General features: G+C 48.3%; 1 protein-coding gene across 1 annotated transcript in view; it reads left to right on the top strand.

The window, feature by feature from the left end:
- INPPL1 (inositol polyphosphate phosphatase like 1) overlaps positions 1-27,096 on the top strand; it is a 76,247-nt gene that overhangs the window by 26,303 nt on the left and 22,848 nt on the right. The window contains exons 2-11 of the mRNA XM_081860090.1: positions 3,460-3,523; positions 8,820-8,970; positions 10,109-10,229; positions 12,681-12,821; positions 13,180-13,270; positions 15,685-15,774; positions 17,885-17,983; positions 19,255-19,405; positions 20,294-20,400; positions 25,111-25,213. Of these exons, the coding sequence (XP_081716216.1) occupies positions 3,460-3,523; positions 8,820-8,970; positions 10,109-10,229; positions 12,681-12,821; positions 13,180-13,270; positions 15,685-15,774; positions 17,885-17,983; positions 19,255-19,405; positions 20,294-20,400; positions 25,111-25,213 (1,118 nt within the window). The remainder of the gene's footprint in view (positions 1-3,459; positions 3,524-8,819; positions 8,971-10,108; positions 10,230-12,680; positions 12,822-13,179; positions 13,271-15,684; positions 15,775-17,884; positions 17,984-19,254; positions 19,406-20,293; positions 20,401-25,110; positions 25,214-27,096) is intronic.

Raw genomic sequence — 27,096 nt, 5'->3', positions numbered from 1 at the left:
TTTAGTGTTTTGTGGGAAGCCACCCAGAGTGGCTGGGGAAACCCAGCCAGATGGGCAGGGTATAAATTAATTAATTAATTAATTAATTAATTAATTAATTAATTACTAGTACCCCAGAGATCTCCTGATCCCTGACATCCCAGCTTGATCACTGAGATCATCCGCACAAGCATCTCTCGTTGTGAGGCTCGTTTGACAATAACCACCTTGGATCAAATCTATGCTTCCAGGTGCCATAAGGAAGCTGCTGAGATAGCGCAGGATAGTGCGCACCCCGGAAATGATCTCTTTCAGCTTCTGCCTTCTGGAAAAGAAGGTCCAGGGTTATCAAGACTAGGACTAGCCGCCTGAGAAACAGTTTCTATCCAAATGCAATGCTGGTTTTAAATGCAGTATAAGGAGTCTGTATGGGAGTACAGTGGTACCTCTGGATGCGAACGGGATCCGTTCCGGAGCCCCATTTGCATCCTGAGTAGAATGCAACCCGCTTCTGTGTATGTGCATGACGTCATTTTGAGCGTTTGTGTGAGTGGCGAAACCCGGAAATAACGCGTTCCATTACTTCCGGGTCGCCGCAGAGAGTAAAAACGCTCAATCTGAAGCATATTTACCCCAATGTATGACTGTATATTGTTTTTTAAAAATGGGGTATCAGAGTTTTTAGGGGGCTAAACAGGTTGGGATAGGTGGGATAGCAGCTTGTTGGTTTTTGAATGTCTTATGTAGATTTTCAATTTCGTTGTTCTGTATGGGACGGTGACAATAAAGAGTATCGTATCGTATTGTTTCGTTTGTGGAAACCTAAGGAGGCGGAAGTGCTAACGTAGAATGGGGTGTTGCTTAGCCATAAGGCTGGGCCTCTGTCGAAGAGACCGACTTGCTGCTGTGTCCCCTGGCTCAGTGTATTCCGCCTTCAAGGTTTGCCGGGGGTGGGCAAGATGACCTTTGGTGTCGTACAGTTCTATGATTCTGTGAGGGCCAGAGGTCTCAGTCCCAGCCTTGTTGCTCGAAATCCCTTTTTCTTTCCGAATGGGGGAGGCTGGAGGCTGCACCTTGGAGCTTCCGCATGCAGAGCAGCTGATTTGCTGCTGAGCTAGGAGGCTTCCCTCTCTCTAAAGCTGTTTTGGAGAAGAAAATTGGGCCGCAGGGTGGATGCAGCACAGGGACACATCCTTCCCTTTGCCACGAGGGTTTTGTGTACACTACACAGCCACCAACGCCCTTGTGCCTGATTGCCCTCCCTCTGCATTTCTCCTCCCGAGGCTGCAAGCTGGTGCCAATTATTCATCTCCTTTGCCTTCTGAATAATACATTCACCTGTGCGTTAAGTGGGGCCAGGCTGGCCTTTCTCTGGTCAGGAGAGGAGAAAGGAGAAGGGGCGTAATTTTCAGAGTTCGGGAACCGGCTCCCCGTCTCTCTTTCTCTGAACTTTTGCAGAGATCAGAGCTGTGAATGTTCACCTTGTCTCCCGTTGCCTTGCAACATTGTGGTTTTCATTTGGCTTCGAGCAATCAACGGCGGAAGTGCCTTGTGTGACACGGAAAATTCATTATACCTGCGATCTTTAATTTGGCTCGTTAAAGAAGATAATCGTCTCAGTTTATTTGTTTTTTTGCTCCGTTTCCTGATGCAACTAGTGACCCCATTCCTGCCAGGAAACTTTTGCTGCCCCGAGTGGCTGGGAGAATCCAGTCATATGGGTGGGGGTGGGGGTGGTATAAATAGTGAAATTATTATTTGCCAAGCTGGTGCCTGCAAGAGGGAGCCGGGTGCGAGAGAACTCTCCTGCAGTTTCCAGCAACTGGTAATCGTAAGCGTTAGGAATAACTTTCTGATGGTAGGAACCATCAGAACTTCCAACTCTACAATTCCATGATTCTAAAAGCGGCCTTTTGTTTCCGTTCAGCTCTGTGGCAGGGATGAATTTCCCCCTTTGCTGTGTCTGCATCAGAGGCCAGCCCTGTCTGCAGCCCAGCCCAAGCTTCCCAGCCCCCGATAATTTTAATGTTTAGTTATGCGCAGCCCTCGTGGTTTGCCTCTTATTTGCAAGGACGTGTTGGGTCCCGAGCGATGTGTTTTGTATATTCTGTTTTGCATAATTCACGCATGGTGCTCCAAAGCGCCAGAGAGTCTTGCAACAGCAGCTGCCCAGGGTGAAGCTGACTTGCATGTAGTTAATCTTTGGAACTCCCTGCCCCAGGAGACAGCGATGGCTTTAAAAGAGGGATGGATTCAACTAGGACGGCTCTGTTCTTCCTCCATGGGTGGGTGCAGCGATGCTTCTGAATCCCAGCTGCTGGAAACCACAGGAGGGGGAGAATTGGGTGTTGTGTTCGAATCCTGCTTTTGGGTTTCCCATAATGGGCATCTAGTTGGCCCCTGTGAGAACCGGTTGCTGGACTTGGGGTGTCACTAGCCTAATGCAGCAGTACTCTTATTATGTTCTTAATCCGCTGGAGGGCTTGCCTTGCTTTCTCCTCCTCCCTCCAGCAGCCAGGGTAGAGCACATTGGGAGCGAGAAGCAGGGTCTTTTCGGTTGTGGCTCCTGAGTTGCGACACAGGGAAGTTCATCTGCCCCTCCCCTTTCTAACTGGTCTCTGGAGACTGTGCTCTTTCAGTGGGTAGTTTATAAAATAATATATAGAGCCCTGCAGTCGGGGTGAGGGCGGCCTTTCAGCCGCTTGGCAATGCTGGACTTCAGCTCCCATCAGCCCCAGCCAGAACAACCACAGGATGCTGGGGCTGATGGGAGTTGTAGTCCAAAATGTGGGAGGGGGTGGCCAGGTTGGCAAAGGCGTATTGCTTTCTTCCCCAATGTGCTGTTTTTATGTCAAGCAGCAAAGACTAAACTCAGGCGCACATGTGGCAAGAGTCTTTGACCTGCAGTTTTTTAAATTGTTTTCATTTGTGCAATTGCTTCTTACGTGTTTTTGCACTGTAAATCGCTTTGGGATGCCTCGCAGAAAGCAATTTAATAAAACAACAACAACAACAACAATATACACCCACTTAAAAAATAAACAAATCTCAGGGTGGTTTGCAGAATAAAGTACAAGATAAAAACTCAAGTCAATAATTAAAACAAAGCCCAAAGAGACAGCAGCAACTGCCCCCTTCCCACAAACCCATTTAAAAGGCTGTAGAATATTAATCTGCCCAAGGCCTGGTGGAAGAGGAAGATCTGTGAGTTTGTGAGATCTAGGCAGTGCCTCTGAGTGTGTGTTTTTTCTTCCTGGGGTGGTGCTTTTAATTTGCCCCTGATTTAAGTGCAACCCATCCCAAGTTCCCAGAGATCAGGGTTGTCCAGATCTGGGTGTGTGGTGGGTTCATGTAAGGGAGAACAAAGCCCCAAAACTTCCCATTTTGGAGATTTGAGTTCTTCTCTAGCTTCACCTCAATAGTCATTCCCCTGTTTTAAACCTCTTTTTCTCTCCCCAAATCCTTTTGTTGTTGCCATAGATTCCAGAAGCACGTCCACACCTACCGGATCTTGCCGGATGAAGAGGATTTCCTGGCTGTGCAGGTGAGCTCTGTACCTCTCGCCGCCTCCTTTTGCAGAGTTTTGTGTAGATTCCGTTGCTTCCGGTGATGGTTGCGCACGAAGATCTGTGGCTTTATGTACCCAAAATGCTGTTGTTTGTTCCTGGATGGAATTCTCTGCACACTTTTGAAGGAAATGGTTCGGGGGGAGGGCATAAGCAGTTCCAGTAGCAGGGGAGAATCCCGAAATCAGTTCTGAAAGACGAATGACTCCTCACGGTACACCAGCCTTAGAGGCGCACTCCCAAGATGTTTCGAACTACCCTTCCCACCCGCCTCAACCAGCAGGGCCTGCTCCCATCAGCTTCCCAGTGTCACATGGCAAGTGGTACCCAGGAATTAATGGGGGTTGTAGTCTGAAACTCATCTGCCATGGATGCTTTGGCTGAAATTCCTGCTTTGCAGGGGGTTGGACTAGATCAGGCAAACTCGGCCCTCCAGATGTTTTGGGACTACAACTCCCATCATCCCTAGCTAACAGGACCAGTGGTCAGGGATGATAGGAATTGTAGTCTCAAAACATGTGGAGGGCTGAGTTTGCCTATGCCTGGACTATCCCGGAGCGGGGTGTGTGTGTGTGTGTGTGTGTGTGTGTGTGTGTCCCTTCCAAATCTGCAGTTCTGCGCTTCTGTGATTCTATGAAGTCCAAAATGGCATAAGGCTGCTGTTCATAAACAATGCGGTTCAATGGGACTCCCTGTTACAGAATCATAGAATCTGTAGAATTGGAAAGGGACCCCCCCCCCAGAGTCACCCAGCCCAACCCCTGCAATGCAGGGATCTTTGTGCCCAGTGTAGGTTTCGAACCCACAACCCTGAAACTAAAGAGCCTCATGCTCTGCCGACTGAGCTCTATAACCGTTTAACATTCAGGGCAACGTTCGGCGACGTGCTGAGTGGAAAAGAAGGTGGCCCTTGCCCAGGGGTTTATGCCCAGCCCTTTGGCTGGCGAAGACAGAAGGTTGGGGGGTGGGCTCTGCGCTGTGCGCCTGTGAGCGCAGGCCAGGAGGTCCCCAGGGACGTGAGCGACGCTTCTCCCTGCTGAGCACGGAACGGGTGATCCTTTAGCCCAGTGCTGTCTCCAGGGCAGAGCAGGGGTTGGCAGGAGCCCTGCAGATGCCCACACACTGCTGATCTTGGCAGGAAGTCTGCCTGGCGCAGGCGATGGTTCATTTATAGCACAACAGTAACCTCATTGTGCCGTCCAAGCCGGCAGGAAAAAGTGAGCCCTGGGGGGGGGGCTGCTGAAAGGAGGACATTCCCCAGGCCCAACCCCCCCCCCCCCCCGCTGCCCAGCTTGTGTTGCAGAATCCTAAGCAAGCCCAGGAGCCTGCCCTCTCTGCCTGCGCCTCGGCTGGGGGAAGGGGGGGGTTGTAGTGGGTGCTGGTGGGGGAAGGAAAGCTTCTTCCCTTGCCTGGGATGGCCCCCAGCTGCCAACTGATCGTAGTGGCTTCACCCTGCTCAAACAGGGAATTCTCAGCAGGCATTTCCTTTTTTGGGCTCCAGAGGTTGGCGAGGCTTTTAAATGGTTGGAAATCAGTTTTGTAAGCCTGTCTGTGTCCGTATCGCCTTCGGTGGGTGGTTGGGTGGGGGCACGGAGAAGCACACATGCATCAGCAGGGGGTTGGACTAGATGAGTCTTGGGGTGCCCCCCTCCCAGTTCTGTGATTCTATGTGGCGCCCATCCCTGCAGCGCTGAAATAATCTCAGTTCGTTGCACAGAAAAGCCAGCTCTGTGGCTTGAATAAGCAGCAGCCTCTGGTCCTTGGCTTGTGGGAAGGAAAATCTTCTTCAAAGAGGCACTGATTCCACCCCCCTCCGCTCTCTACACTTGGCTTGGTTCTTGTTTGCCAAGATAATGAGAAAACTGCTGAGGGTATTGAGTGGGGAGGGTGCTCAGCCCTTTCTCCCTGCCCCCCCCCTCAGCAAGTGACCCTCACCACCATTTGGTTTCAGAGCCTGGTTGTGGGAGAAAGCTTTTCAAAACAACATTAAGAGGATTTGGGGGGGGGGAAGGATTGTTAGGGTCTTAAATTTGCAAGGGAATAAATTAATTTTGGAGGGGTGTGTGTCACGAAGTTCATGTTTTATTGTATTTTTAATCTTTTGTTGGAAGCTGCCCAGAGTGGCTGGGGAAACCCAGCCAGATGAGCGGGGTAGAAATAATAATATTATTATTATTATTATTATTATTATTATTATTATTATTAGGCGGCAGTGGGAGGTTTAGACCCCCCTTTCCCACATGCATACGGCCCCCCATCTAGAGATGCCCAGGATTAGAGCAAGGGCGTCTGTCTTTCATGCCCCCCCCCCCACCACTGAGCTCCTCCCATGTTTGTGGGGTGAGTAAAAACAACTCTTAGCAAGTGTTTTCACTTTAGTGGGGTTCAGGATTCGGGGGCTGAAACTGCTGTGAAGCCCTCCCAGTTCAATCCTGTCTTCATAGGCACAGGTTGTGCTGGGTTCAGGTCTTCTCCCGCCTTGGGAGACCTGCCAGAGGTGTTTTGTGCTGGAGCTAGGAGCCCGTTTGCAGTCCCAAGGCACAGACTGATCTTGCGGCGACTGACCTTTGTCACTTCCGGGTTCTTGAACGGTAGCTTCTGTCCTCCTGATCTCCCCCCAGCGGTGACGCTTGTGGGCTGGCAGCGGCGCTCGAAGAAGTCTGCCTGTGACCTTTGTGCCGTGGGAAGCTGTTTGGCTCAGAGCACGGCCTCGGGGACAAAGGGACCTGGTGGGAGGCGTCATGCCAAACATCCAGGTTGGGAAAGGGCGGTGTGTTTTCTGTACGAGGTTCAAGGTTCTGTACGAGGTTCATGCCCAAACTTCCTCATTGATGATACTTCTCTGTCTGCCCTGCATTCAAAATGACTGGTGGATTATGATGGGTGAATTTGGCATTACAGTGATACCTTGGTTCTCAAGCTTGATCCGTTCCGGAAGTCCGTTCCAAAACCAAAGCGTTCCAAAACCAAGGCGCGCTTTCCCATAGAAAGTAACGCAAAATGGATTAAACCATTCCACACTTTAAAAACAACCCCTAAAACAGCCATTTAACATGAATTTTACTATCTAATGAGATTACTGATCTGTAAAATGAAAGCAATAATCAATGTTCTGTACTATAAAATAAATAGTACAGTATTGTACATGATAAAAATTTTTTTTTAAAAAAAATCTTACCTGCACTGATGATATTCATTGTTTGCATGGGCGGCTTTTATCCATTTCCTCAGTCACACAATCAATCAGTAGCTGAACTGGGTTCCACACAGTCGCAAAAACAAATTACAGTGGTACCTCAGGTTAAGAACTTAATTTGTTCCAGAGGTCCGTTCTTAACTTGAAACTGTTCTTAACCTGAGGTACCACTTTACCTAATGGGGCCTCCTGCTGCTGCGGCACCGCTGCTGCACGATTTCTGTTCTCACCCTGAAGCAAAGTTCTTAACCCAAGGTACTATTCCTGGGTTAGCAGAGTCTGTAACCTGAAGCATCTGTAACCTGAAGTGTCTGTAACCTGAGGTACCACTGTAACCGAAAAAGCCACCCAAAAACCACAAAATAAATAGCAAAAACAAAAGTGCCAAACTTAATCCGTTCCGTAAGTCTGTTTGACTTCCAAAATGTTCAAAAACCAAGGCGCAGCTTCTGATTGGTGGAGGCGCCCTGAAAACAATAGCTGATAGCTGCATCGGACATTTGGCTTCCGAAAAATGTTCGAAAACCGGAACTCTCACTTCTGGGTTTTCGGAGTTTGAGAACCAAAGCATTTGAGAACCTAGGTACCACTGTATAATTCCATCACCCGATATGTTTCTGCAAGGTTACTTGCAGTATTACTTACAAAGTCATTTAGTGAAAACATCTAAAACTCAGTTTTGAAAGAAGATGAAAAACTTCCAAGGGAGACTCAATGTGTTAATGGCTGATTTGAGCTTCCTGCTTCTTGCAGTTGGATTTTCTCCCGCTCTCTGTCAATGGCTAGCAGTAGTAAAAACAACAGCTTTCTCCAAGTCTTAAGATTCACTTATAAAGTACGTTTACCGCTTTAATGAATATATTTTGTTACTACTCGGCACTGACAAATTCCTCAATGCCATGACATTTTTTTCTCCTTTTACAGTTCCATCTCCTTATTTCAGGACAGGGGAGGTTGTATAATTTGTTCCTTGCCGACCGCAGCCAGGTGGGGTGGCAATCTCTCCTTAAAATGCAGAAGCTCAAGGATGCTCCATCTCACCTGGTTAACATTGACCCCTATAATGGGTAGCAAACTAAGGCCCGGGGGCTGGATCCAGCCCAATCGCCTTCTATATCTGGCCCATGAACGGTCCGGGAATCAGCGTGTTTTTACATGAGTAGAATGTGTCCTTTTATTCAAAATGCATCTCTGGGTTATTTGTGGGGCCTAGGAATTCGTTCATATTCTTTTTTCAAAATACAGCGGACGCTCTGGTTGCAAACGTGATCTGTGTGGGATTCACGTTTGCAACCCGCAGCGTTCGCAACCCACGTCTGCGCAGGCATGGGTTGCGATTCGGTGCTTCTGCACATGCTCAAAGCACAATTTAGCGCTTCTGTACATGTGCGACCGTCGAAACCTGGAAGTAACCCGTTCTGGTACTTCCGGGGTTCGGCGGTGCGCAACCCGAAAAACACAACCTGAAGCATCTGTACCCCGAGTTATGACTGTATAGTCCGCCCCCCCACAAGGTCTGAGGGGCAGTGGACCGGCCCCCTGCTGAAAAGTTTGCTGACCCCTGAATGGCATCCCCCAAAAGAATGTTGTTTGTTAGGGGTGCTGATAGTTGATAGGAGACAGTCTCTTCCCAGAATTAAAATTATTAGAGAGCGTTTTAACAACCAATTCAGCTGGGGAGGCAGAGCATAGTTGCCATCGACAGCCCTCTCCCCCTCCATGAATTTGTCTGTTACTATTTTAAAGCCATCCAGGTTGGTGGCCACCACTGCCTGTGGCAGGGAGTTCCACAGTCTAACTCCATCCCTGACTTCTAGTGCCATGAGAGAGGGAGAACAACGTTTCTCTATCTGCTTCCTCTGTGCCAAGCCTCTTATCATGCTGCCTCTTTCTTGCATTTTCTCCAAACCTAAAAATCCTAAACGCTGCGAACTTTCCTCAAGGGGGAATCGCTCCACACCCACCCTCGATCCTCCTTTCGGCTGCCGTTTTCTGAGCCCTTTTCCAACATCCTTTTTGAGGGGAGCCGACCAGAATGTCTTTGCCCTGACGGGTCCTGCTCCCTCCTTTCCCTGCAGACATCTCAAGGGGTCCAGGTGAGGCGGTTCAAGACCCTGAGCGACCTCATCACACTCTACCTGCAGCCGAACCAAGGCCTCGTCTGCACACTGCTCTTCCCTGTGGAACGGGAGAAGGACAAGGAGAATGTGGAGGACAGGGACTACTCAGGTACAAGCACACCTTTGAACCCCAACCCACAGGTGGTCGACCTTGTCTGCTCCCCTCTCGAAAGCCCTTTGCACCAATGGGGACAGGAAGACCCTTACCTTAGGGCAGTGTTGGCCAAACTTGGGTCTCCAGCTGTTTGGGGACTACAACTCCCATCATCCCTGACCACTGGTCCTGTTAGCTAGGGATGATGGGAGCTGTAGTCCAAAAACAGCTGGAGACCCAAGTTTGGCCAACACTGCCTTAGGGAGTCATTATTCTGACCCAGCCGAGGCCTGAATGCCCTTGCCCAATGGGAGGCAGAGAAGCCCTCAAAGGGCCAAGTGAGATACAGCGCTTGACAATTTGGGACCAGCTTACCTACAAGATTGACCACTTCGATCAGCAGAACTGGCCCTATTACAAGCGCCACATAATTCCTGTTCCACATTTGCAAGAACTTGATATTTAAAGGTAAAGGGACCCCTGACTGTTAGGTCCAGTCGCGGATGATTCTGGGGTTGCGGCGCTCATCTCGCTTTACTGGCTGAGGGAGCCGGCGTACAGCTTCTGGGTCATGTGGCCAGCCTGACTAAGCTGCTTCTGGTGAACCAGAGCAGCGCACGGAAACGCCTTTTACCTTCCCGCCGGAGTGGTACCTATTTATCTACTTGCACTTTGTGCTTTCGAACTGTTACGTTGGCAGGAGCTGGGACCAAACAATGGGAGCTCACCCCACCACGGGGATTTGAACCGCTGACCTTCTGATCAGCAAGCCCTAGGCTCTGTGGTTTAACCTACAGCGCCACCCACGTCCTTAACTTGATATACAAGTGTATATATTTTTTAAAAAATTAAATATACAGATAATTTTGGAACTCCCTGCCTCTTGACCCCACCAAGGCACCCTCGTTGCCCTCCTTTCGGCACCTGCTAAAAAGCACTTTTGTTCAGACCAGCCTGCCCACGTGTTTAGGAAGCTGGTGTGAGTTTTAATCTGCTTTTAGTTTATTGATATTCCAACTTTCCAGGTGTGTTAATTTATTCCTTCCTGATAGTTTTATTGTTTGGGGGTTTTTTTGTATTAAACGAAACAACAACAACCCTGCCAGCCCACACATTCTGTTTCAGCCGACCGTTTGCCTTCTGCCTTCCACAGATGGGGAGGACGAGAAGCCCCCTCTGCCGCCCCGATCGGGGTCCACCAGCCTTCCTGCTGGCAGCACTGCCGCTGGCCTGGCTAGCAACGCCCCTGCTGTGCAGGACGGGGCACTCGAAAGGTAAGTAATACCCCTTCCGCATCTCTGGAACTCCCTGCCACTTGACATCAGCCAGCCCCTTTTGCTTTACTCCTTTCAGCTAAAAACATTTTTGTTTAGCCTACGCACAAATCCTGATGTTTTTAATTTATTGCTGCTTTTAAATTTTTTAAAATTGTTCTTACTATTCATTTGTTTTTTTTATTTTATTAAACAGCTTTGAGGGTTTTTTTAAAAAAAAACAATCAAGTGGTATGTGTGTATGTGTGTGTGTATACATATATAAGGGTGTGTGCCGCTGTATATACCCCATGTGTGAATGTGAGTCTCTGCCAGTGGGGTATGCTGGGTTTTCTTTGCTGCCCACCCCCCTTGCAGATGTTGGTGGTCTTCATCCTCCAGTACCGACTGCCCCCTTCCCAAATTTGACCAGGTCCGTTTTCTTTCCCCCTTTAGATGTGATGGAAGATTATCTAATTGCGAAATGTACCTCTGAAAACGTATTTATCTATTTGTTTCGTTTGTGAACTGCTTCCCATAAAACAGCTTAGTGCGATTTAGCATGCACCAAGTCCCCATCGCTCTCGGCACCAAGTAAGAATGTTGAGAGATTCAGGATGCAGCACAGAGTTAAACTGTGGAACTCCCTCCCACAAGAGACAGTGATGGCCACCAAATTGGATGGCTTTGAAAGAGGTTTAGACAACTTCATGGAGGAGAAAGCTTATCAATAGCTACTAGCCACAAGCAGCCCTTTGGGGGCAATAATATCCAGAACACTCTTCTTTATACAAAATGATTTTATATTTCTGAATTTTGCTTTGTTTTTAAATTGCTTTGAGACCTTTTTTTTTTAAACAAAGCACTCAAAACAAAAATGAATGAATGTATGATAATGGGAAAGTCGCCTTCCCCTCTGCACCTCTGTTATATCGTAAGAACCTGAGAGGAGGCCTGATGGATCAGGCCCACAGGGACCCATCTAGTCACAGAATCATAGAAATGTAGAGTTGGAAGGGACCCCTAAGGGTCATCTAGTCCAACCCGCCCTGCAAGACAGGGATCTCAACTAAAGCGTCCCTGGCAGATAACCACCCTACCTCTGCTTCAAGACCTCCAAGGAAGGAGAGTCCAGCGCCGCATACTGTCAGAAAGTTCTTCCTAACGTTTAGTCAGAATCCCTTTTTCTTGCCACTTGAACCCCTCGCCTCCTTTGCTCAAAGACAAAGCTGACTGCTCAGTTTCAGGGTGTCAGCCCCGCCCCCCGTGTGTTGGGATTCTATTCCACTTTTTGCTGCAGATATGTGGATTGTTGCATGTCACATGCCTGTTTACATTCCAGCACGCCTTCAGGACTCCCTGGTCCTGAATGGGGTAACTGTGCCCCTGAAGGACCAGGTGCGCAGCCTGGGAGTCATTCTGGACTCACAGCTGTCCATGGAGGCACAGGTCAATTCTGTGTCCAGAGCAGCTGTCTACCAGCTCCATCTGGTATGCAGGATGAGACCCTACCTGCCTGTAGATTGGCTTGCCAGAGTGGTCCATGCTCTAGTTATTTCTCGCTTGGACTACTGCAATGCACTCTATGTGGGGCTCCCTTTCAAGGTGATCTGGAAACTTCACTGAGATCCAGCACTGAGGGCCTTCTGGCAGTTCTCTCATTGTGAGAAGTAATGTTATAGGGAACCAGACAGAGGGCCTTCTCGGTAGTGGCGCCCGCCCTGTGGAACACCCTCCCAGCAGATGTCAAGGAAATAAGCAGCTCTCTTATTTTTAAAAGACATCTGAAGGCAGCCCTGTTTAGGGAAGTTTTTAATATTTAATGCTGTATTGTTGTTAACACTTGATTGGGAGCCGCCCAGAGTGGCTGGGGAAACTCAGCCAGATGGGCAGGGTATAAATAATAACTTGTTGTTGTTGTTGTTGTTGTTGTTGTTGTTGTTGTTACAACTAATCAAGAATGCGTCAGGTGGCCTGGTGACTGGGAGCGGCCACCAAGACCACATAACACCGGTCCTGAAAGACCTACACTGGCTCCCAGGACTTTTCCGAGCACAATTCAAAGTGTTGGTGCTGACCTTGAAAGCCCTAAACGGCCTCGGTCCAGTATACCTGAAGGAGCGTCTCCACCCCCATCGTTCTGCCCGGACACTGAGGTCCAGCGCCGAGGGCCTTCTGGCGGTTCCCTCACTGCGAGAAACCTAGTTACAGGGAACCAGGCAGAGGGCCTTCTCGGTGGTGGCACCAACCCTGTGGAACGCCCTCCCATCAAATGTCAAGGAAATAAACAACTATCTGATTTTTAGAAGACATCTGAGGGCAATTTAGGGAAGTTTTTAATGTTCAATCTTTTATTGTGTTTTTAATATCCTGTTGGAAGCTGGGGAGGCCTGACCAGATGGGCGAGGTATAAGTAATACATTATTATTATTATTATTATTATTATTATTATTATTATTATTCCTCTTCCAGCACCACCAACGGGCTCAGCACCGTTTCCCACGAGTACCTGAAAGGCAGCTACTCCCTGGATCTGGAGGCTGTGAAGGCTGGGGCCAGCAGCCTGCCCCACCTGAACAAAACCCTTGTTACTTCCTGCAAACGCCTGCACAGGTGAGATGGGAAAGGGGAGCACAGCACCGTCCGCCTGCCTGTTGACATAATATGTGGCTGACGAATGGTGCTTTGGGTAAACAGAGGTGGAAAGAGGGTTGCTGAGAAGGCCAGCTCTCCAAATCAGGGCTCAGAGCAGCTGGAAATCTCAAAATAAGCAGAAGCGGTTCTTGGAATTGCATGCAGTTAGTTCAGACAATTAAAGAAAATAATAATAATAATAAAAAAGCCTCACAGTCTGACAAATGTCTGGGTTGAAGAGCTAGAGAGAGAATAAGGAGAATCAGGAAGTGGGGGCGGGGTAGCAGGAAGGACTGCTCTGCCGCAGAAATATAAAACCTGGTTCTTGTTCTTCCAGCGAGGTGGACAAGGTTTTGTCTGGCTTGGAGATCCTGTCTAAGGTGTTTGACCAGCAGAGTTCCCCCATGACCTCCCGGATCTTGCAGCAGGTGGGTGTGGCGATTGGAAGCAGAGAACCCCTGCCCCCCCGCAATAATTGAGGGGCGGGAGCACCTTTTTCTTCAAGGAAAGATGAAAAGCGGCTTTTTTGGGTTAGGGCAGTTCGAATCCCCGCAACAGGGTGAGCTCCCGTTGCTCGGTCCCTGCTCCTGCCAACCTAGCAGTTCGAAAGCACGTCAAAGTGCAAGTAGATAAATAGGTACCGCTCTGGCGGGAAGGTAAAGGGCGTTTCCATGCGCTGCTCTGGTTCGCCAGAAGCAGCTTAGTCATGCTGGCTACATGACCCGGAAGCTGTCTGCGGACAAACGCCGGCTCCCTCGGCCAATAAAGTGAGATGAGCCCCAGAGTCGGCCACGACTGGACCTAATGGTCAGGGGTCCCTTTACCTTTACCTAGCGGATTTTGCAGAGCTGGAAAAGGTCTAGAAAAGGGAAACTGAAATGAGCATACTCCTATCTCCTCTCAGTCTCCTCTTTCCCAGGCTAAACATCCCCAGTTCAACCATTCCTCATCAGGCTTCCTTTCCAGACCCTTGATCATCTTAGTCGCCCTCCTCTGCCCACCTTCCAGCTTGTCAACATCCTTCTTAAATTGTGCTGCCCAGAACTGGACACAGGACTCCAGGTTGGGGGTCGGACCAAGGCAAGACAGAGCAGGAATATGTATTCCCTTGATCTGGACACTAGACTTCTGTAGATGCAGCCTAGAATAGCGTTAGCCTTTTTTGCAGCTGCATCACAGGGTTGATTCATGACTTGTGGTCCACCGTGACCCCTAGATTCTTGTCCTGCTAGTAAGCCCGGTGCCCCCCCCCCATTTTATATTTGTGCATCTGGTTCTTCCAGCCTAAGTGCAGGAATGAAATCCACTCAGTTAGTTTGGGCTTCAGTCTGTTAAGGTCATTTTGAATTCCGATTCCACAACATTAGCTGCCCCCTCCCCCAGTTTGGATGAGCACCCCCTCAATTCCTTCAGCCAAGTCATTTAGAGAGGTACATGTTTTGCTCTCCAGAAAGTCCCCCTGAGCCCAAAGGCCTCCGAAAGTGGCCCCGACTGAACCCCAACCGAAGGTGGGCTGCTTTTGAGAACCAGTGTAGTCTAATGGTTAGAGCGTTGGTCTATTTTCTGGGAGAGCAGAGTTTGCATCCCTGCTCAGCCATGACGCTCGCTGTGTGTGACATTCTCTCAGCCCGACCTACCTCACAGGGTTGTGAGGGTTAACTGAAGTCAGGGAGAAGCATGTAGGACACCGTCAGCTCCTGGGAGGAAAAGGTTGGGCGTAAGTGGAGCCAAATAAATAAATAAAACTAGACATATGAGGGTAAGGCTGTTGCTACCTTAGCCTCCCCCCCTCCCTATTCATTTCTCTGATTTTATGTATTTATTTACTAGTCATGATGGCTAGTAAATAAATTTATGTATTTTACTGAATCAGAGCTAAAGGTAAAGGGACCCCTGACCATTAGGTCCAGTTGCGGCGCTCATCTCGCTTTACTGGCCAAGGGAGCCGGCATACAGCTTCTGGGTCATGTGGCCAGCATGACTAAGCCGCTACTGGCAAACCAGAGCAGCGCACGGAAACGCCGTTTATCTTCCCGCCAGAGCGGTACCTATTTATCTACTTTCACTTTTGACGTGCTTTCAGACAGCTAGGTTGGCAGGAGCCGGGACCGGGCAATGGAAGCTCACCCCATCGCGGGGATTCGAACTGCTGACCTTCTGATTGGCAAGTCCTAGGCTCTGTGGTTTAACCCACAGCGCCATCCACATCCCTCTCATTCAACGGGACGGAATCTGAATCCCGAAACCTGTGAGCTCATTTCTGTTCCCACCTGTCCTACCTGGGACGTCATACGTTGTGTCAGGTGTGGGGCAGGTAAGGGCTCAGCAATTAGCTGATCCTTGGAGCTTGCAGAGCACAGGGTTTTCGCAAGTGCTGATGATGATCAGCTTCACCAAAAAAACTGTGTACAGTGGTACCTCGGGTTACATACGCTTCAGGTTACAGACTCTGCTAACCCAGAAATAGTATCTCAGATTAAGAACTTTGCTTCAGGATGAGAACAGAAATCGTGCTCCGGCGGCGCGGCGGCAGCGGGAGGCCCCATTAGCTAAAGTGGTGCTTCAGGTGAAGAACAGTTTCAGGTTAAGAACGGACCTCCAGAACGAATTAAGTACTTAACCCGAGATACCACTGTATTCATTACCAGCCCTTCCTCCGTGTTCTTTCTGGTTAGCCGCTTTAAAAAGCTGTAGAGGCCAAATTCCACAAAGCCCTGGAACGGGACTTGACTCTGGCACCCCCAGAATCAGTTCTTGGGCCCCTGAGCTTCTCCTGCCCCTCCTGTGCCAGAAAACGTCTCCCGGGTCTTTGTTTTCCAACCCTCCTTCTTATGGTCCCCAGACGGCCAGCCAAACCGGAGAGCAGGAGCTGGAGAGCCTCGTCCTGAAGCTGTCCGTCTTGAAGGACTTCCTGTCCAGTATTGAGAAAAAGGTGAGTGCCAGACTCCTCACGGACGGGTCTGGTGGCTGTTGCTGGGCTGCAGCCACAAAACCTCCACCCCTCCCCGTCTTCTCTGGAAGGAGAATGGTATGGAGCCCCATGCTGGTGCTGCTTAATAATAATAATAATAATAATAATAATAATATAATTTATTATTTATACGCCGCCCATCTGGCTGGGTTTCCCCAGCCACCCTGGGTGGCTTCCAACTGAATATTTAAAAAAATACAGCATCAGACATTAAAAACTTCCCTAAACAGGGCCGCCTTCAGTTGTCTTTTAAAAATAAAATAGTTGTTTATTGGCTTGACTTCTGGTGGGAGGGCGTTCCACAGGGCGGGCGCCACCACTGAGAAGGCCCTCTGCCTGGTTCCCTGTAACTTCACTTCTCGCTGTGAGGGAACCGCCAGAAGGCCCTCGGAGCTGGACCTCAGTGTCCGGGCTGGATGATAGGGGTGGAGACGCTCCGTCAGGTATATGGGACCGAGTCCGTTTAGCGTGTTAAAGGTCAGCACCAACACTTTATTATCCGTCCTGTGCCCTAAGCTCCCGGAGTGGGATAGAGCATTAAAACACAATATTAAAAACAATTTAAGAAGCGAGAAGTGAGAAGCCAAGTTACAGGGAACCAGCAGAGGGACTTGTCAATAGTGGCGCCCGCCCTGTGGAACATCCTTCCATCAGATGTCAAGGAAATAAACAACTATCTGACATTTAGAAGACATCTGAAGGCAGCCCAGTTTAGTGGAGTTTTAATGACTGATGTTTCAATTAATATTTTTAATCTTTTGTTGGAAGCAGGCCAGAGTGGCCGGGGAGACCCAGCCAGATGGTGGTGGTGGTGGTGGTGGTTGTTATTGTTGTTGTTATTGTTGTTGTTGTTATTATTATTATTATTATTATTATTATTAACAACTCAGCTTGTGGAAATTAGGTGTGCTCTGATAATGCAAGTGTCAAAAGCCAGAAGGTGAAGAAGGGGTGTCTGAAGGTGCCAGGCGCAGCTCTTTGGTGAGGGAGTCCCAGGACTTAGGGGCCACCACAGAGGAGACCCTTTCCCGAGCGTACACCCTGCCCGAGCTTCTGAGGGCAGTGGAACTGTCAAGACGGCCTCTTGTGTCAATCTTGGTGCCTGGAAGCCCCCTTTCAGTTGTTTGGGGACTGTGTCGTTTAGGGTTTCAAACACCAACAGACACGTCTTGAATTGAAATGGCCTGGCAACCAGCACAGTTATTTTAAAACGGGGAAAACATAGTGTGATCTGAACGGGACCCCAGCCAGCGACCCGATTGATGCGTTTCGGGCCAGTTGAAGTTTCTGAGTCGTCTTCAAGGGCAGCCCCACGCAGAGCGCATTGCAGTCATCCAATCTGGAAGTTGCCGGAGTGTGGAGTTCTCTGTCCAAAAGCAGCCATAGCTGGCGAATGCGCTGTATCTGGGAAAAGGCCCTCCTAGCCACCAAAACCGCCTGAGCCTCCAATGCCAAGATCGAATCCAAGATGGAGATGGAATTCTCTCTCTGCCTGCTAGTCCCTGCCTTCTCCCACAAGGGGGGGGGGGAGAAAGCATGAGGGGATCAGAGTGCCAGATGGGTGGGGTATAAATATATTATTATTGTTGTTGTTGTTGTTGTTGTTGTTGTTGTTAAGTTGTGGGTGAATATATCAGACGACACAGCGATTCTTCAAACAGCTCTTGTTTATTCAGAGGCCAGAACAGAACTGAACTGAAGGGTTCAGCCAGCCTGCTTATATAGAGCTCCAGTACAACGCAACTGTAACAATTTTCTAAAATTATCCAATCACTGAACGTCACTTTCAATCCCTTACTTGCATAACTATCTACAATATCCCCCTTCAGTACATAACAATTATTATTATTATTATTATTATTATTATTATTATTATTATTATTATTTCAACAGGGTTGTCTTAACTGTCAAATTTAATTTTCGACATTTACGTATTCACATCCGCACAGCTAGTTTTACACTTTGCAGGCTGCTTTAGAAGCCCGTTTTGGGTTTAAGCAGAGTATAAATCGATGACAAGGATAATCCCGAGTTATTATTATGATCATACTCTCGACTATCCCCCTTGCAGGCTTTGAAAGCTCTCCAGGACATGAGCTCCACAGCCCAGCCTGGGCTGGCCCTGCCTTCTTCGCGAAAAGCAAAGAGCATCCCTGTCCAGGCATTCGAGGTAAAAGCCAAGTCTTTTCAGTCACTCCTTAGGCTCAAGCCCAAGGCTGAGTTGCAGTTGTCTGTGGGCAGAGAAGACGCAGAAGGAGCTCCAAGTTTTTAGCCCTCTATGGTGCCAAAGGGAACACTTTGGGCTTAATGTCCCAGAAGCCAAAGAGACCGTCCAAATTCACCCTTCCGGTCCCCAGGGGGCCAAGATTCAGTCGCCTTTGCAACTCCTTCTACACGGTGGCAAAAAGGAGAATGTGTATTAACTTTCCGCATTCCCTCCATTCCTGTGAAGCTGCTTGGAGTCACCGTTGGCCCATGTAGCTTAGCATTGCCAACACTGACTGGCAGAGGCTTTCCAGGCTTTCAGGCAGGGGCCCGATCCTCCCTGGAGATGCCCCTGGGACATTCTGTATGCGAAGACCGCTACGGCCCCTTCCCCAATTAATGGAGGAGGCAGCGGCAGTGTAGTGGTTAGAGCATCAAACCAAGGCCTGGGAGACCAGGGCTCAGATCCTTACTTGGACACAAAGCTCTTTGGCCAGGTGACCTTGGGCCAGCCGCTGACTCTCGGCTCAGCCTACCTCACAGGGTTGTGGTGAGGATCAGCGGGGAGGTCCTCCCTCGAGCTCCCTGGAGGAAAGGTAGCCTATAAATACATAAATAGATGCACGAATAATTGCCTTGTGTGTTGAGGAACATCTCATAATACGCTCCACGGAGGACCTTACGGTCTACAAATAATAACACCTTGGAAATCCCCAGCCTCAGAGAGATTAGGTTGGCCTCAACCAGGGCCAGGGCCTTTTCAGCAATGGCCCCAGCCTGGTGGAACGCTCTGCCACAAGAGACTAGGGCCCTGCGGGATTTGACATATTTCCACAGGGCCTGCAAGACGGAGTTGTTCTGCCAGGGCTCAGCCTGACCCCCCCTTTTCATTTTTGTATAAGAACTAAGATGAAAGCGGCCTCCCAGCATTCTCACAGGCCCATCCATATAAGATAAGCATAAACAGTTGGGCCAATGAGCACTTACTGTTCCCAACCCTACCTGCGGAAAGCCATCTAATTTAATTTGATTTAGACCTGTTTTTAGGAGGCATTTTAATTATTGTTTGATTTTATACTAACGTTATATATTTGATGTTAGCCGCCCTGAGCCTGACTTTGGCTGGGGAGGGTGGGATATAAATAAAAGATTATTATTATTATTATTATTATTATTATTATTATTATTAGACATCCTCCCTCCCTCCCTCCCTCTCTCTCTCTCTCTCTCTCTCAGGTGAAGCTGGACCTGACCTTGGGTGACCTTACGAAGATTGGGAAATCTCAGAAGTACACCTTGAGCGTGGATGTGGAAGGTGGGAAGCTTGTTGTTCTGAAGAAGCAGAAGGACTCCCAGGAGGACTGGAACACCTTTGCTCACGACAAGAGTAAGGAGGATGCCCCGAGTGTGTCTTTCGCTGGAGACCCCCCGCCAGCAGTGCCCCTCTTGGGGACCGAGTCTCCTTTGCCCTAACCCTAACCTTCCAGACGATCAGGTTGTGGCCTTTTGAGGAATCCACCTTAAGGAACAAGCCCTCTCCAAAGAACTAACTTATTTGGGGAGGGGGGAGGGTTTCGGCGTCATGTTTTGGTGATTCTCCTGCCTGAGCTGCCCCCTGAAACATCTTCTCGTGCATTTGAGAACCTGCCCACAGGGAACATGCTGTCTCAACCTGGTCCCCTGCCCAGCGATGTGTTGGACTACAACTCCCATGAGCCTTAGCAACTTACTGTGCAGGCTGGGGCTGTTGGGAGTTGTAGTCCAAACAGGTGCTGGGGAGGCACCACGTCGGCTTGGCGAAGGCTGCATTCAACTCCTACCCGTTTATCCAGAAATGCGCAGTGGGTAAAGCAGCCTGAAAGTGAATTCCTAAGGGAAGGCTAACTGGAAAGGGGGAAGCCATCATTCCTACGCATCGCTTCTGTATTTATTTAATAACATTTATACACCCCTTCACTGTAAAGAGAGAGGAAACCCTCCCAAGCGGTTCACACGAAAAAAGATAAAGCAATAAAATGAAAAGGTTGCAACAATAATTTATGACTTTTGAAAAGTTAAAATAGCAATAGACTGAAAAAGTTACAGCTCACACCAGCTTTCTAAACACCTGGGTAGGCTTGTCTGATCCAAAATGTTTTTAGCCAGCGCCGAAAAGAGTACAGTGAAGGTGCTTTCCTGAAGTCAAGTGGCAGCGAGTTCCAAAGTGCAGGTGCTGCCACACTAGAAGATCCGAGTTCGTTCAGATACTGATCCCCGTCTCCCTCTTTCTCCCCAGTCCGCCAGCTGATAAAATCCCAGCGGGTGCAGAATAAGCTGGGAATCGTCTTTGAGAAGGAGAAAGAGAAGACTCAGCGGAAGGACTTCATCTTTGTTAGTGCCAGGGTGAGTATTTGGAGCGCCAGCGGTCAAGATCCCCTTGGCCAGAGGAGCGTGGAAAGGTCAGGCGGAGGGGCAGCGACCGGCCCCAGGTCCCCCCGGCGAGCTTCTCGGCCAAGTGGGCGATTTGAACCCTGGTCTCTCCCACGTTCTAAGCCGTTGCAGCACCATGGGCTCTCAAGGTTTACTTATAAATCTTAGAGGTTTTGTAAATAAGTTGAATGGGTTGTCCTTCTGCCAACTGCGGCGCTTTGCAGTCCCTGGCTATTGAACTCTCTCTCTGTGTCTCTGCTCCCGTCACTGCAGTGCTGGTTTACGTATAAGCTAAACAAGCTATAGCTTAGGGCCCCGCTCTCGTGGGGCCCCCAAAAAATTTGAAGGAAAAAAAACTGGTTGTACATTTCCAAAATCTAAGATAAAAAACCAAATAGAATAAAACCTACATACAGCCACAGTGTTTTGTGTTGTATAGGCTCCTGTGATGTAAGTAATGAGCCCTGCCTGCTCGCCTGCTCCCTAAAATATCACTGGTTTGCTCCTTTCTATATATAGGGTGCCGACATTCTGCATGGACTGGTTGCACGGCAACATGTGCAAATGTCATATACAGTGGTACCTCGGGTTACAGACGCTTCAGGTTACAGACTCCGCTAATCCAGAAATAGTACCTCGGGTTAAGAACTTTGCTTCAGGATGAGAACAGAAATTGTGCTCTGGTGGCACGGCGGCAGCAGGAGGCCCCCATTAGCTAAAGTGGTGCTTCAGGTTAAGAACAGTTTCAGGTTAAGAACGGACCTCCAGAACGAATTAAGTACTTAACCTGAGGTACATATATATATAGAGAGAGAGACAGAGAGAGAGAGCATATACACCTCATGTTACGTTTGCTTCATGTTACGTTCTTTCAGGTTCCATCCTGCAGTGACCCAAAAGTACCAGAAATGGTTACTTCTGGGTTTCGCTGCTCTCACATGCGCAGAAGCGCTAAATTGCACTTCGCGCATGCGCACAGGCACCAAATCGCGCCACGCACCTGCGCAGATACGGTGCTTCAGGTTGTGCTCTTTTCATGTTGCGAACGGGCCTCTGAAACAGATCCCATTCGCAACCAGAGGTACCACTGTATTCAACACAAAAAAAACAGCATCAATTTGTTGCTGACAACAACATATAAAGGGCCCCATTACCTTCAGTAGCTTAGGGCCTCATCAAACCTAAATTCGGCCCTGCCTCACTGCGATTTCTGCCACAACGAAGGGTTGTTGTTGCTATGTTGTTGTTGTTGTGGCTGCCACTCAGGGACTGGAACGCATGAGAATGTTGGTGCCCCATCAGTTGCCGTGGTTTCCAGTAACTGGGATCAGAAGCATCACTGACTGACTGCGGAGGCAGAGCAGAGCCATCGTGGCCAGTGGCTATCGATAGCCCTTTCCTCCTCCATGAACTTGTAGCATAAGTAGCATGAATTGGAGCTGAAGAGGGTCGGGGGGGGGGCAGTGCCCTACTGCTCCTGGAGGGAGGGAGGGAGGCCCATGGATGCGACTGGAGGGGAGGAAAAAGGAGAAAGGAACTGGCAAAAATTCACCAAACATCCAACATTTATTATGATTATATTTATGATTTTCAGTTTTATACTTTTTAATAATTTGACAGTCATTTTGACATTTCAAAACTCGACTTCCTTCCCCCTCTTTCTGCGGAGCCTTAAATTTGTTTTTTACATTTTCTGCAAATTCCAATTACTATTTTCTAATAATAATTTTTATTAGGTTTACATATAATCACATTGCACAACATCACGTCTTCTTATTTAACCTTTTTGCCTCAGCTGAGCCTAATGACTTCCCTCCCTCCCGCCTAATGGTTTACAAACTTAGGTTTTGCTTCTTTCCGTTTCACTTCCTTTCCTATTCTTATTATGTCATTACCTAAAAAGTTACATTCAGCTACCTGAATAGGTAGCAGTTTCATTTTACAAATCTTCAGATAACCCTGCTAGTGATGTTAATTGCTTACAGTTGTCTTTCAAATATAGTATAAATTTGTTCCAGCCCTTTTGGAATGCTTGGTCTCGCTGGTTCCGGATTCTTCCCACCAGTTTCGCCAGTTCTGCAAAGTCCTTCAATTTTACCTGCCACTCTTCTTTTGTTGCTAACTCCTGATGTTTCCATCTTTGGGCTAACAAAATAAAATTCTTGCTGCAGTAGTTGCATACAAGAACTTTTTTTTTTTTATCTTGTCTCGGTATTTCTTTACCCACAATACCCAGTAAGAAAGCTTCTGGTTTCTGCAAATTCCGAATTAACTTTATTTACTCATTTATTCATCTACTTTAAATGTATACTCTTATAAAACTGCAGGTTATTACAGTAGCCCTGCCAATGTTCTTAAAAGCATCGACGTTTGTGAGAAGTGCAGGTGGAATTGCTGGTGTGTTCAAAGCCGGAGGCCTCTGGCATCTAGAGAAGTAGAAACGTGCTGCTTTAAGAATACCGTATTTTTTGCTGAATAAGACACACCCGACCATAAGACGCACCTAGTTATAGAGGAGGAGAACAAGAAAAAAATGTTCTCTCCCTCTCTGCTCAGCACCTCTCCAGCAAAGCGGGAGGAGAAATGGGAGGGGCTCCGTTTCTCTCCCCCCCCCCCCGCATTTTTTTAAAATTTTTTAATTAAATTTTCCAACATACATTTATAGTATCCAATCTAAATTTATCACATATTTTCTCTTTTAGACTTCCTTCAACCTCTCTGACAATCATCCATTATTCAAATTTTTAAAATACGCATTTCCTAATTTTATATTGCATTTTATAAACCTTCACACACTTAGTTTTCATCAATACAATAGTCCTCTATAATTTACAGAACTTCTTGAAATCCCACTAGCGTTATTTGCTCATCACATACACATTTCAGATACAGTGGTGCCTCGCAAGACAAAATTAATCCGTTCCGTGAGGCTCTTCGTATAGCGGTTTTTTCGTCTTGCGAAGCAAGCCCATTGACAGCTTAGCAGATTAGCGCTATTAGTGGTTTAGCGGCTTTTAGCGGATCAGCTGATAAGCAGCTTATCAGCGGATCAGCTGATAAGCGGCTTAGGGCTTAGGAAAAGGGGGGGGGAAGGGGGAAAAACCCCGCAGGAACTCGCAAGACATTTTCGTCTTGCGAAGCAAGCCCATAGGGAAATTTGTTTTGCGAAGCGCCTCCAAAACGGAAAACCCTTTCATCTAGTGGGTTTTCCGTCTTACGAGGCGTTCGTCTTGTGGGGCACCACTGTAGTCTGAAAATTTTCCCCAGTCTTCAATGAACTTTTGTTCTCGTATATATCTGATCTTTCCTGTTAGTTTGTCCAGTTCAGCATACTCCATCAGTTTCATTCTCCATTCTTTGAGCGTCGGCAGTTGTTCCTGTTTCCATCTTTGGGCCAATAATATTCTCGCTGCTGTTACTGCATATTGGAGAAGTTTACAGTCCATTCTATTTATTTCATTTCCTACTATTCCTAAAAGAAAAGCCTCTGGTTTCTTAACAAACGTATATTTCAACATATTTTTCATCTCATTATATATCATTTCCCAGAAGCCCTTTTATCCCACCACATATGATAAAATGTTCCTTCTTTTTCTTTACATTTCCAACACTTATTACATGTTTTATACATTTTTGCCAGTTTCACAGGTGTGATGTACCATCTATAAAACATTTTCATAACATTTTCCTTTAATGCAGTACATGCTGTAAATTTTATACTTTCATTCCACAGTTTTATCCAATCATTAAACTGTATATTATAACCCAAATCTCTGGCCCAGGGGCTCCGTTTCTCCCGCTGCTTCGCTGAAGAGTCACTGTGCAGCTTTCCCTCTCTGCTCAGCGCCCCTTCAGCGAAGCGGCAGGAGAAGCGAAGGCCCTTCCATTTTTCCTCCCGCTTCGCTGAAGGGGCGCTGCGCAGAGAGGGAAAGCTGTGCAGCGGCTCTCCAGCGAAGCGAAGCCAGGCCAGGAGAGCAAGAGGGATTGATCCCTCTTTCTCTCCTGGCTTCAGCAAAAGCAACATGAAGCCTCTGGAGCACAGTGGGAGGCACTTCCTGCGCTCAGGAGGCTTCGGGAGGCTATGCCTGAAGCCAGGAGAGAAAGAGGGATCAGTGCGCACCAATCCCTCTTGCTCTCTTGGCTTCAGCGAAAGCTGCGCAGCCTGCATTCGCTCCATAAGACGCACACACATTTCCCCTTACAGTGGTGCCCCGCAAGACGAATGCCTCGCAAGACGAAAATCCCGCTAGACAAAAGGGTTTTCTGTTTTTTGAGGCGCTTCGCAAGACGAATTTCCCTATGGGCTTGCTTCGCAAGACGAAAACGTCTTGCGAGTCTTGTGATTTTTTTCCCGCTTTTTTCTCCCTTTTTCTAAGCCGCTAATAGCCGCTAAGCCGCTAATAGCGCTAATCCGCTAAGCCGCTAATAGGGTTGCTTCGCAAGACGAAAAAACCGCTAGACGAAGAGAATCGCGGAACGGATTCTTTGCGTCTTGCAAGGCACCACTGTACTTTTTAGGAGGGGGAAGTGTGTCTTACAGAGCGAAAAACACAGTAACTATGGCAGCGGGGGGATTGCCTAGAAAGTTGGGGAACCCTGGGTGGTTTTGCTGTTTGTGTTTCTCTGAGGCTGTTCTCTTTGTCTTGCTGCCCTCCTGTCGTCTTCCCACCTCCCTCACTACAGAAACGCGAGGCCTTCTGCCAACTGCTGCAGCTGATGAAGAACAGACATTCGAACCAGGACGAGCCGGACATGATTTCCATCTTCATTGGCACGTGGAATATGGGTCAGTCTTGCCATCGGGATGTGTGAACCTTTCCTGGGCTGTCACAGGTGTCGGGGTTGAGAGAGGAGCCGCGGGGAGCAGTCTGCTCTTCTATTTATTCCATAAAAAGTATGGACCCCTTGATGGCAAAAACAAAACAAAAAAAACTTCAGAGCAGTTTACGGAAAAGGCAAAACACAATTATCAATAAGAAGAATAAATTGCAATAATGTAAGTCTTTTGGAAAGGTAAAGGTAAAGGGACCCCTGACCGTTAGGTCCAGTCATGGCCGACTCTGGGGTTGCGGCGCTCATCTCGCTTTACTGGCCGAGGGAGCTGGTTTACAGCTTCCGGGTCATGTGGCCAGCATGACTAAGCCGCTTCTGGGGAACCAGCGCAGCACACGGAAACGCTGTTAACCTTACTGCCGGAGTGGTACCTATTTATCTACTAGCACTTTGACGTGCTTTCGAACTGCTAGGTTGGCAGGAGCAGGGACCGAGCAACGGGAGCTCACCCCGTCAGCGGGATTCGAACCACGGACCTTCTGATCGGCAAGTCCTAGGCTCAGTGGTTTAGACCACAGCACCACCCGCGTCCCTTTTAGGAAAGTTAAAATAAGCTAAAAACAGATTAGAACTCGCATCAGCTTTCTAAATAGCTGGGTAGGGTTGCCTATAAACAAGAATGCTTTTAGCAGGCAACCAGAAGAGAACAGCAACTCTTCCCTGCCTCGTGTCAGTACAAAGCCCACGACTTTTGCACATTTAATTTTTGTGCTTTGGGCAACGAAAATAACAAAAAATAAAAAGGGGGTGGAAAGCGTCTGGGAAAATAGACTTTGGAGATCCCAGCCACCATTGCCCTCAATATGCTTCAACTACAGTCGTACCTTGGATCCCGAATGCCTTGGTACTTGGACATTTTGGCTCCCAAACGCCACAAACCCGGAAGTGAGTGTTCTGGTTTACGAACATTCTTTGGAAGCTGAACGTCCCGACGGGGCTTCTACAGCTTCCGATTGGCTGCAGGAGTTTCCTGCAGCCAATCAGAAGCCATTTTTTGGTTTCCGAATGTTTTGGAAGTCAAACGGACTTCCGGAACGGATTCCGTTCGACTTCCAAGGTACGACAGTATATGCAATTTTGGCTTTAAACGCAATCCTCGGAACGTAACATCGCTTACCGTAATGCAAATTCAAAATACAGTCGTACCTTGGAAGTTGAACGGAATCAATTCCAGAAGTCCGTTCAACTTCCAAAACATTTGGAAACCAAAGTGCAGCTTCCGATTGGCTGCAGGAAGCTCCTGCAGCCAATCAGAAGCCACAGAAGCCCTGTTGGATGTTCAGCTTCCAAAAATAGTTTGAAAACCAGAACAGTCATTTCCAGGTTTGTGGCGTTCAGGAGCTAAAACGTTCGGCAACTGAGCTGTTCAACTTCCAAGGTACGGCTGTAATGCAAATTACACAGTTTCTAAACATTTCCACAGTCTTAAAAACCAGGAACATCCGTGCTCATGCCAAAAAGACTAAGAACACTCTCTGCAAAAACATTAAGCGGAAACAAAAATATTGAAGCAGAACCTTTGCCTTATAAGGTCCTAGGCTGGGCGGTAGAGCAAGGCTAGAGGAAAAGCTGGTGCGGCTGGGTGGTCCCAGCAGACTCCCTCCCCCAATTCCCCCCCTGCTGCAATGACTGGCCAATGGTTGGACGCCTCTGGGAGAGCCCACTCAGGTGGAGACCCCTGCTGCAGTGAGGCTCCTCACGGGGTCTCTGCCATGGGAGCATATTCCCCCAGTGCTTTACCAACTGCACTGGCTCCCGGTGGAGTACAGGGTCAGATTTAAGGTGCTGGTTTTGACCTTTAAAGTCCTTCACAGCCTAGGACCCTCGTACCTACGG

This window comes from Podarcis erhardii (assembly GCF_964252035.2).
Source record: "Podarcis erhardii genome assembly, chromosome: 4".
NCBI classification, from domain to species: Eukaryota; Metazoa; Chordata; class Lepidosauria; order Squamata; family Lacertidae; genus Podarcis; species Podarcis erhardii.
The sequence above is the reverse complement of the archived record's forward strand: the minus strand, read 5'-3'. Positions and strand labels throughout refer to the sequence as shown.